Below are 11,636 nucleotides of genomic sequence, written 5' to 3'. Positions count from 1 at the left end.
CTCTAGCACACTGCCCTTTTACAGTACACCAGGAAACTCAGGGTCTTTACACTGCTACATTGTACCATGGCATATTTTGACATCGTTACATTGCCACCATCCAATGGGCAGGCCCAATTCAAGAGTCACTAATTGTTCGGACAAGGACCTTCATGGCAAAAGGATCAAGCAGATCTAGTTGTCAATTCTCTTTGGGCTCCTTCAGTTTAGAACAGTTCCTCAACTTTCCTTGACTTTTGTGACCTTGACACTTGAAGATTCTGCAGAATAGCTCTCAGTTTGAGTTTGGCATATTTTCATGATGAAATCCAGATCATGAATTTAATGGGATATCACAGCGATTTCCTTTGGCAGAGATGTTGCAGAAGTGACACGCCCTTCTCCTTGCATCCTTTTGGTGGTAAAGATTGCAGTTTGTCCTGTACTGAAGATGTTCACTTGATCACAGGGGTGTCTGCCAGGCCTCTCCACAGCAAAGTCCCTTGTTTGGTAATTCATAAGCATTTTGTAGGTAGGTACTTTGAAACTATGTAAGTTACCTGTTGCTCATTAAACTTTCCATTTATGCATTTTTCAGTTTATATCAATATAAAATTGTAGTTTCCTATTTTAGTCAATGGGTTTCGATCCCTTAGTATCATTATTAATTTTTATGTTCAAATCATCCCTGATTTGTCCCTGGGAGCCCATTCAAGTGGGCTTCTGCATCCTTTTGATCTGTCCCCATTGTTGAGTGAACACTTTCTTTCACAAAGTGTTTCAGGCTCATCTTGTACTTTTCCACTCCCAGTCCTTAGACCCAGTGCTTAGAAAGCAGACATTTCTCTAAAAAATCTTGGTTCCTTTTAGTGGAAAATGGTATCTAAAAGCCAAGATCTGAGTGGTAAGTTTGTCCGTTGCTACTGGGGCATCACTGTCCCCAGGCCCTCTCAGGAGGCAAAGTTGGGAATGCATACATGTGTACACAGGTCTGTATATGTGTGTGTGCACACATATACACACCTGCCTGTACACTAATACATCCAGTTCCCAAATTCCAGCACACCATAGAGCTGATGCTAATATTCTCCTTTTCTGTGTTTGTAACTCCCTTTTCCAATTGCGAGAAACCTGGATTCCACGGGCCTTCATAGTTTCATTCATTTGGTTAATCCCCTGTATGTAACCAATCTCCCATCTACACCACATTTTTTCCGGCGTGTAGATACCCTCCTCACCCTGCTGGGGCTGTATCTCCCCCATCAAGCTGTCCCCTAGCCTGCACAGATGCCGTCCTCATCCTATTCCAGCCCACCCCGGCTCCTCATCCCACACCCACACTGTGGTCACCTAAAGGCTTTAGGCCTGAAGGGAGAAAGAAGGAGGAAGAGGACATTGGGCTTTTTCATGAACTCCCCAGTGATTCCAACGTGCTGTGAGGGCGGACAGCCACTGGGGTCTATCCTCTGACTGAGTTATGGCCACTCAGTTTACAAGGGGTCTTAATGACTCAGTGGGCTCTGGTGTGCAGGGCTGTTGGGGAAAGGGGCAAAGTGCCAAGGCTGGAGAATGGGAGAAACTCCAGCAGTGGCCATTTCTTTTTTTGCTGGAGCATCCTGGTTCTCCACCCTGGTTGCCCACCCTGGAGCTTTAACAAATAACCACTGTGGGGATTCTGATTTCATGGGTCTGTTTTTTGAAAGAAACAAAACCAAATGAACAAACAAACTGCTCCCCAGGGTGTGCAGGTGGTCCACTCAGCCCCTCCCTGCCCTGAAAGGGGGAGAGGTCTGCCTGTGAGTAATTTTCAAAAGCAGGGGTCACAAACTCTACCTGTTAAGGGTCAGATAGTATTTCAGGCTTTGAGGGCCACTCACTTCTGTTGCAGTGTTGAAAGCCACCACAGACAATTCTAAAGTACGGGAAATGTGGTTGTGTCCCGGTGAGACATTACTTAGAAACACAGCGCTCTGGATTTGTCCCAAGGCTGTAGGCTTTGCACACCCTTGACCAGAAGGCAAAAGTTTTGAAGTTTGCATTTTAAGCCCTCCAATTTCTTATGCTGTTGACAGGGAAATTTTAATTAAGCAGAAAGTAATTACCTATACTGACTCAATTTTTTTTTTTTTTTTTAAAGTAGGCCCCATACCTAGTGTGGAGCCCAACACAGGGCTTGAACTCACAACCCCAAGATCAAGACCTGAGCTGAGACCAAGAGTCGGATGCTTAACTGCCTGAACCACCCAGGCGCCCGACTCAATATTTCTGATGTGATTTCGTTTTTTTCCTGCTCTTGTTCCTATAAAATTGATGTAAGGCCTCATCTTGCCCTGGGTCAAGCTCATCTCACCAGTCAGGTTCACAGAGAGAGATCTTGTGCTTGCTGTTTTCTTTCTCCCACTCGACTTGTTTTGATTCCAGATCAAACAGCTAGCAGCAGGGATATTTAAGTGGACACCAAATCCAAGTGCTAACCGCAGACCTGGTAGATGTAGGGGCTCTACCGAGACTCAAGTACAACTCAGCGGAGGCCCCTTCCCTCAGGCCAGCCCCAGGCGGGCAGAGCCCAGCCCATTTTCTGCGGCACATGTGGTTTTTAGCAGCTAACAATCAAAACAGTAGTATTTTAAGCAGTGGGTTGAGATTTTTTAACACACACCAACTCAGAGGCCAGATAACATTTCTCAGCTTTCCACGTCATAGTGCCCATGTTTCTTGTCTTTTTGTAAAGTTGGAGCTACTCCTTGTTTCCCCAAACTGCTAAAAAGCCCCACTGCCCCGTGTTAAAAATGCAGCTCTTTATTTTTGTTGATCCCCCTCTTGTACTGAAGTGGCTTCCATTACACATTTGAAAGCCCTCCTCCTCCTGGCAGTAAACTTGAACATGTTTTCCATGTGGCAACACGGGTTTTAAATGACTTCTTGGGCCTCGACTCCCACTATCCTGGCTCTGAGCTACAAAGTGGCATCTTTGATCTCTTAGGAAGACAAGTGCGTGTGTGAGGAAACCCTCCAGTGCATGCAAGGCACACATCTCAGAAGGAGCATGGCTTGTAAAGTGGGACCAGGTGCTGTGCTCATTGTTCATTCGACGACGCTTACTGGGTGCCAAGCAGGGCCAGGTTCTGTTCTAACTGGCGTAGAGCTCACTGTCTGGGGGAGGAAACAACATAAGCAAATAAATAATGATGGTTTCTGTAAGTGCATGCCTGGGGCAGGGTTGGTGAAGATACTACTTTCAAGAGATCTCTGTAAGTTCGGATCCCGACGGCCAGCCATTGTCCAAACAAATGTGCAGGGGCGCTAAGTATGAAGTCAGTTAAATGTTTTTGCTCTGCCTGAACCGGATGATGTTTCTTTTCTTCTGATGGTTCTTTTCTTCGTGCAAAGAAGAAAAAGATAAGTGCTTATTTTGAATTTGCAAATGCAGCCATTTCCTTTATTTGTACTAAGGCTGCATAATGTGGGCTTTGTAAAGTCCGTGGGTCTGAAAGCACTATACATTCCTAATGGAAACAGCAAAGTGATAAATTACCATGATTGTGTACCCCCTGCAGCTATTAGCTCGACCATACTTCAGGAATGTTGCTTTCACTTTATAGAAACTCTACAAATATTGGTTTGTCAGAAAGACAAATATTAAATGAAAATTGTGCTCAAACACATGAGAAAACGTATGCAGAGCACACACACTGCAGACTAGAGGAATAAATTGTACAGGGAAGAACAATTTGCAATAGAAAGCTTGCTTAATAATTTACCGGAATTCACAAACTTGGCATTTATGCCAGGCACTGGGTATTTGACTAAATGGAAGAAAATAACCTTACAATGTAAAGCTGTTGGGACTGGGAACATTTGTTTTAATGTGAAAGCTTGCTTTCTTAAAAATAGAAACATCCCAACAGTTTAGAGGTTCTAATTTAACTTTTAACTGGATTTCTAACTGAATTTAAAATTTAACTGGATTGTTTTTGGGAAGTCGGAGTCCTAGCCATGTGATAAATTACCGTGATTCTGATCACTGTGGGTAAATTAACTTCTGTAAGCCCGGATGTTTCTCATTGTGAATGTGACGGAAGAGGGGCGCCCGATGCACAGTACCAGGTGCTCATGGTTAGCTCCGCAGAACACACGGACCAGACAACAGTACATGGGGGGCCTAGGGCCAGGACTATGCAAGGTCTGGGCTTACAGACGTGACACACAGAACCGGGACCTGGGGAGTTCACAAGCTGCATGGTAAGTGCTCTTTTAAGTGGCTGCGGGAGCCCTGGAGAGACAATAGGCTAGGTGGGGAGAAGGACCAAGAAGCCACAGAGAGGAGCCCCCCAAGGTTGGCCGCAGCAAGCTCACCCGAGGAAGGAACAGGGGGGTAAGGCAAGGGGCTAAGTGTGCCCGGGACCACTCCGTGCAGCTGTGGAATGCTCCTTCTGACACAACGCAGATAAAACCGCCTTTGCTTTCAGTGTCCATTTACCATATATCCACCTCTCCTAATTAATTCTCGCCAACTTTGTACCTCAGGGATCTCAAATATCTGCTTGTCCTTACAATAGAGAAGCCGTGATATTGTTGGTTCTCTACACACAAACCGTACACCATTTAGCAAAGAAATTCTGGCCGCAATAGAAGCTACCACACAGTTTTTAATTTAAAATTTTAAGACTAAAGTCCTTGAAATGATAAAAGTGATTATGCAAAAATTTGATAAGATTAAAAATGAAGAAGCTCACAGGTTTTTGGAGTATAATTTATTCAAAGCATTTCACATTAAAATTGTATTAAATTCATGAACATACAATTACATGTAAAACATGATACTTTCCAAAAGTTTACAATGACATTTACTTTTTTAGAGTTAGCTGTTTGCTTATAATTTTAGTCTAAAACGTATTATTGTGTGCTATAATTGTGTTTGCTGTCTATTTCTATTTGTTTCAATTTTGCTATTAGATATTTAGAAAGCATTTCTTAGCCCACATAAAATACACAATTACATTTTTAATATTTAAATTCAAAAGGGGAAGCCAGTAGTGCTGTTTAGAATGCTAGATGAGGGATTTGTACCTATTTCCTCGGCACTACACCTGGCATTTTACCAGCGTCAATATACAAGGCTGGCTTGGAGTCACTTCATGCAAATGAGATTATACTCTGTCTCTGGCCCAGACAAAACTGGGAAGTCCAGGGTATGTCCCAAGGTTATGCCTCTTCTGAGAGACCTATTTCAATGAACATCAATAAAGTGTTGCTCCAATAACTTATGGTTAGCATAACTGCAAAAAATAGGGCCTGCTTCAGTAGAATCACTAACAGGCGTGAGGCTCATGGCCAAGCAGACAATACAGGTACATACACAACAGCTCCAGGTCCTGCCCCTGGGGAGCAAACAAAGGAGAGCTTCATTAAGTCCTCTAGGCTGGGACCTGGCATTGGCCGAGGCCTCTGAACCCTGAGGTCTAACTCCACAAAACAGAGATGAAGGAAAGCACGGCCAATCCCATGATGACGTTTACTTCTTGGCTTCCCTCCATCAACGCACCCCTCCCTTTCGTGTCATCTGCAGGCTCTAGATGAAGGATGGCTGGGTCCACAACTCAGGTCAGCAGCACAACCAGCATGAGGCCAGCTTACTTCCTACAAGGCAAGGTCTCCCCTCATGTAAATAGTGGGAACCACTGATTTCAAATGGATAAGGATAAACCTCAAATAAAACATTTTCAACGTTTTGGGTAATTAATTACCTAATCCCCAAATAGGTCACTGTTGCGTATTAAGACACTTTTGTAATGGTAAAGTGTTTCACAACCCAGCCTGAATTCTTCTACAGTAACAACGGATAATATAGATATTAAGAGGCATGAAAGCCAATTTGGGGATAACTTTGATAACACTGAATACAAATGACAATTTCCTTCATATATACAATCACACATTCAAAGGATGAGTATGAAGTAACAAAAGCCTAGGGTAGGGGGTACTGGTGCTGGCAAACCTGAAACCAAGACAAGAGGTAATGCACTGCTCTCCGCTTCATGATCCAAGTCACAGCTAGGACTCAGTCTTAGAGACATCTATGAACAGAGCCTCTCAGAAGCCTCCGTGGTAGAAGGGAAAGCATGGCAGGGAGCAGCCAGGCATTGGCAAATAGCACCCTGACCGAGGGCAAGGAAAACGAGTGCTAGATGTGATGACTTACAACATGCCTACTGGTGACAGCAATTTACGAAACTGGAAAATAATGCAGGGTTTCACACATGAAGAGAATTCCTATCATAGAATAGTAAAGCCTTAGGAAGCTCACTGAGCATCATTTTGTCTAGCTCCAAAATTTTCAGATACACAGTATTAACAAGCAAGTCTTAAATAAAGGAATAACATTTTTATGAAAATAATGAACAAAACAGAACAGGGGACCTGAAGAGTCACTGGGAGAAGAACCCTGAAAACTTACAGCTTCAAACATCAGAAGCCGTCAAAAAAAATGCTGTAGAATTTATGTTGTCGGCAAAACCCCAAAAGTCTAGTGACTAAGTGCACAGTTACTGTCTAATAAAGTGTTGAAAATATATACATTATGAATAAAAAAAATACACAAAGTAACTTTTCATTTATTTATTCTGTACTCTCAAATATATTTAAAAAATAACATTTTAGACATTGAATCACAAATACACACAAAATATAGTGCCTGCTTGCTTCACAAAGGGTTTTCCCTTGATTCCTTTAACTGCTTTGCATAAAATTCGAAGCTTTCCTGTTAAGGAGACAAAGGGAGGGAAGTTACAGGTATAGTCACTTGCGAGAACTCGTGGCACAAAACTCAAAAGTCATACAAAACAAAACAAAACCCTCAAAAGGCATAAAGTGCTGCAAACTGATAGCAAAGACCGCTGGGCCCGTGGCAAGTGCTGTCCCCTCAAGCCTCAGCACTCCTTTCTGTTCATGAAGTCAATTAGCTGAAGGGCCTCGAGTCTAGAGTTAAAGCTGCACCAAGAGCCTCCGCTGTGTGTGCGCATTGCATGTGTGTGTGCATGCAGGTATTCACACCTGGCTACTTCAAAAACATGGTGTACTGACTGGCAGCTTAATGACACAATAAAAAGGAATTTTGCATGTATGATTTCTCTTATTAAAATAGAACAAAACAAACAAAATTTCCTGGGCAACTGATTAAAAATGGGCAGAGGACCTGAAGAGACATTTTTCCGAAGAAGACATCCAGATGGCAAAGAGACACATGAAAAGATGCTCAACACCACTCATCACCACAGAAATGCAAATCAAAACCACAACGAGGTAGCACCTCATACCTGTCAGAATGGCTAGGATACAAAAGACAAGAAATAACAAGTGCTGGTGAGGATGTGGAGAAAAGGGGACCCCCTGCACTGTTGGTGGGAATGTAAAGTGGTGCAGCCACTGTGCAAACAGTATGGAGGTTCCTCAAAAAACTAAAAAATGGAAATACCATATGATCCAGTAAGTCCACTACTGGATATTCACCAAAAGAAAACAAAAACACTAATTTGAAAAGATATGCACCCCCATGTTCACCGCAGTATTATTTACAGTAGCCAAGACATGGAGACAACTTAAGTGTGCATCAAGGGATGAATGGATAAAGAAAACGTGATACGTACATATATATATATGATACACACACGGAAGATTATTCAGCCATAAAAAGGAATAAAATCTTGCCATCTGCGACAACATGGATAGACCCTGAGAGCTTTAAGCTATAAATGGAATAAATCACAAAGAAAAGACAAATACCATTTAACCTCACTTATATGTGGAAAAATACCATATAACCTCACTTATGTGGAATATAAAAAACAAAACAAAAATCAAAAACCAAAAAGCAAACAAAAAGCCCCAAGCTCATGGTGTACAGAACAGACTGGTGGTTGCCTCCGGTGGGCAAAAGGGATGAAGGGAGACAAAAGGTACAAATTTCCAGTTATAAAATGAGTACGTCATAGGGATGGAATGTCCAGCATGGTGACTCTAGTCCATAATACGGTATTGCATATGGGAACGTAGCTAGGGGAGTGGATCTTGAACGTTCTCATCACAAGAAAAAAATGTGAAACTATGTGTGGTGATGGATGTTAATGGATTTACTGTGGTGATCCTTTTGCCATATACACAAATATGGAATCACTACGTTGCACACCTGAAGCTATTATAAGGTTATGTCAATTCTACCTAAATTAAAAACAAACAAAAAAAACCTTCCTAGACGAAGAAATAAAAACCAACATGCTTAAAATGAACAAGTAGGGCGCCTGGGTGGCTCAGTTGGTTAAGCGACTGCCTTCGGCTCAGGTCATGATCCTGGAGTCCCGAGATCGAGTCCCGCATCGGGCTCCCTGCTCGGCAGGGAGTCTGCTTCTCCCTCTGACCCTCCTCCCTCTCATGCTCTCTGTCTCTCATTCTCTCTGTCTCAAATAAATAAATAAAATCTTAAAAAAAAAATAAATAAATAAATAAAATGAACAAGTAATTCACAGGGAGACAATGAGCATAGCTATTGAAATACAGGCCATTAAATCCTATTTCAAGTTGAAATGATGAGAGAACTGCCCCAAGGACATTTGATAAATCCATACCTATAGCTGAAGGTCTGAGACTGACTTTGTATTTCAAACCTCAGTCCCATGGGGCCATGTTCTCCCACAGCCAAACCCGCAGCCTGACTGCTCAGTTCCGGAAGCCCTCCTCTGAGGCCTCTTCACAGAGATCTAATCCTTATGTAATTAAGTATTCAACTTATTTTTTTTTTTTTACACATTAATATGAAGCATACATAAATCTGTAGAGGTATCCCCCCCCCCCCATTAAGAAATACTCACAGGGGGTTCGGTGAAGGGGACAGGCTCTCCAGCATTCTTCAGCAAAACTGCATAACGCTTTAGAAACAGATCATTCAGTTTTATATTCCTTGCAGTCAGATATTCATATAGTGCTTTAGCAGATACAGCATCCTTGTCTAAGACTGGAAAAAAGATATTAATCACAGATAAAGACAACCTACCTTCCTCTTTTCCCAAGAACACTTAGCCATTCAGGGACTCCTGAATCCCTTTATTCCAAGACAAACGAATACTTAACTACTTTCAGCAAAAAAACCACATCCAGAGTCTACCAGCTCCCTCACTCCTCCCCACACCTCTCATTCAGCATTAGTCAGGATGAAAGAGAAGAAGATGACAAAAAAAGCTACTAAAGGACCCATGATAGTTAAAAGTGACCACAAACCAAAGTCCTCAATCATGGAGTAAACACACACCATTCAACCCTCTTCTGCTTAAAACCACACTTGAAATCAAGCTAATTCAAGGACTGTTGTGAGGGTCACGTAAATTATGTGGAAATCGAGACCTACATCAAGATAGAGATCATCAGCTAAACACCATCAAAAAGACTGGCAATACATTCTACTGTAAAAGAAGCAAATATGAGGAATATATTTGGCTACAGTAACAAAAAATAGTCTAAATACATTATCTGCATAAAAGAACTATACATATCTACCTAACAATAACAAGTTACACTAATATTTAGTTCACTTAAATGGCTGACGAAGTAGCCTAGGGGCTAAGTTTAGCTGGCTCTCCGGTTGTGGCTGCCGTGTAGAAATTTCACTTCCAGGTTTACTGTTGAGATTACAAGGGCTTTACTAGCAATTACTGGTGGTAGTTCAACTCTTTAATTTTGCATTAGACTGTCACCATCTAAGCACCTAACAATCCCCTACCCTACAACAGTGCTGCAGAACCGATCCCAACTCCAGCAGCGCCAGGGCAGATGGAAGAAGTCAATCCAAGGATCACTCCAAGGATCCAAGGATCTCCCAAAAGGGAGCGAGCATGGATGACTCATCAGTTCTCACGGGACTTGAACAGATCTTTGCAGTTTGGGTGAAGTCAATTTCCTGTCTATAGGAAAACTGATCCCTGCAGGGGCCAAAACCTTTCTCTGCCACTATCAAGGGCTGAGCTCAAGCTCTACCATCTTCCAGGAAGCTACTCAGAAAACTCTTCCATCTTGCCTTTCACTACCTTCCTGGTCTCCCTGTTCCTCCCCGTCCCAATTCCCAAGTGGCATTACACAGTTTAGTAGCAGTTTTATTCTATTTTGACACTATTTCGTGGTACTTACTTATTACTTAGCATCTCCCAAACCTCCTAATTGAACTTTGAGAAGTTTATGATTATTGCCTCTATTTTGAAATATATCACGGTCCCCTCGTAAGGGTGGAAAACGGAGAACCAAGTTACTAATTCTGATTGCAGTTTGTTGTCCGGACAACAATAAAATCAACAAAGCAATTATTTACCCCTTGCCTCACGTGAGCAAATCAGTGGGTGGCAGATGGATAGGTGATCATAACTAGGAAATGAAATGCTTACATTTACCTTGATTACTGAGAAAACTTTAGCCTGGTTCCCTTTCATATGATGAGCTGGCAATCGGGGAACAAACTGCTTAAATAAGACTGCAATTTCAACTGTGATTTAAAGTAAAATCTTGGGGCCCACCTTTTAATCAAGGGGTCTGTTAGTTCAAAAATGTAGGCAGGTGGGGAGGGTACTGAAGGAGCAAGAAGGCAAGTCACGTAACAGTCTCAAACATGTACCCATTTCATGTTATGTTTCAGGTGGCCTTGGGGAGACTGGATTGCTTCCCAGGATATATATGCCCAAGTATATATACTTCCAAGTCTTTCCGGGAGCCTGGGGTCCTATTCAACGTAGCTGGGCCCCGATGAAGATGCTCAGTGAGACTTTTTTATGTTAAAGTTATATGAATAAGTACATATTTTTCTTAAATACAGTTTTAAAACATTTTCTAAAACTAAATCAATCATTCATATCATAGTTACCTAATATTTAGGATTACTGTCTTTCAGTTGAAGACTTAGTTGACTATACTACAAATATCTACATCACCTAAATAACAAAGTCAGATTAAACTTATTACCATAGCTTTTCATGACCGAAGTGTATGCTTCTTCCTTTTCAATTAATTCAGGAATCAATTCTAACAAAGATTTCAGAGTTGATGCCTAGGAAATTAAATATACGAAATGTTACCACAACTTGAAAGAAGAGTGAAGTAAAACGCTGATTTATGGATGTTATATCAGGAAATCTTCACAATTAACAACACAACTGTCTATTGAATTTAATAAACTTTTTCCCCTTCTGTGTATCTTAGTATTTATTGTCCATTTAATAATTTACAGCCAAAACAAACAAGCTTCTTTCAAAAATTAATGAAATTCCATTCTCACTTCTATGAATATTTTCCTAAAATATCATGAAGACTGCTGCTTCTGTCAGTTGGTAGCCTTACCAAGAAGTTATGAGATCCCAAAGAGTAGAAAGAGGTAATAATTGTATCTTCAAGTGCCAAGATTTTTAAATAAAATGTGAAGAATTCAATCAAACATTCCAGAAGTGTTCCCTGCTTTGTATATAAAAAGAGGATTTCCAGATCTCACTGGAATGTTTACTTGATTACTTTCAGAGGTTATCTGGACACACCTATTGGTTTAGTTCCTGTAGTGAATACAGACCTGCCACACCCTAGTCATAACCAAAAACATTCCGATACTGCTGGGTAAATCAAGGAAGGATTTT

At 41.6% G+C, this 11,636-nt stretch overlaps 1 protein-coding gene across 1 annotated transcript in view; it reads right to left on the bottom strand.

The window, feature by feature from the left end:
• Window positions 1-4,726: 4,726 nt before the first annotated feature.
• Window positions 4,727-11,636, bottom strand: part of LRPPRC (leucine rich pentatricopeptide repeat containing) — a 105,200-nt gene continuing 98,290 nt past the window's right edge. The window contains exons 36-38 of the mRNA XM_021701168.1: window positions 10,975-11,059; window positions 8,844-8,986; window positions 4,727-6,739 (exon numbers count right to left, since the gene is read on the bottom strand). Coding sequence (XP_021556843.1) covers window positions 6,683-6,739; window positions 8,844-8,986; window positions 10,975-11,059 — 285 coding nt within the window. The 3' untranslated portion in view covers window positions 4,727-6,682. The remainder of the gene's footprint in view (window positions 6,740-8,843; window positions 8,987-10,974; window positions 11,060-11,636) is intronic.

The sequence above is a fragment of the Neomonachus schauinslandi genome, chromosome 10 (assembly GCF_002201575.2).
Source record: "Neomonachus schauinslandi chromosome 10, ASM220157v2, whole genome shotgun sequence".
NCBI lineage: Eukaryota > Metazoa > Chordata > Mammalia > Carnivora > Phocidae > Neomonachus > Neomonachus schauinslandi.
This window is presented reverse-complemented; position numbering and strand designations above follow the sequence as displayed.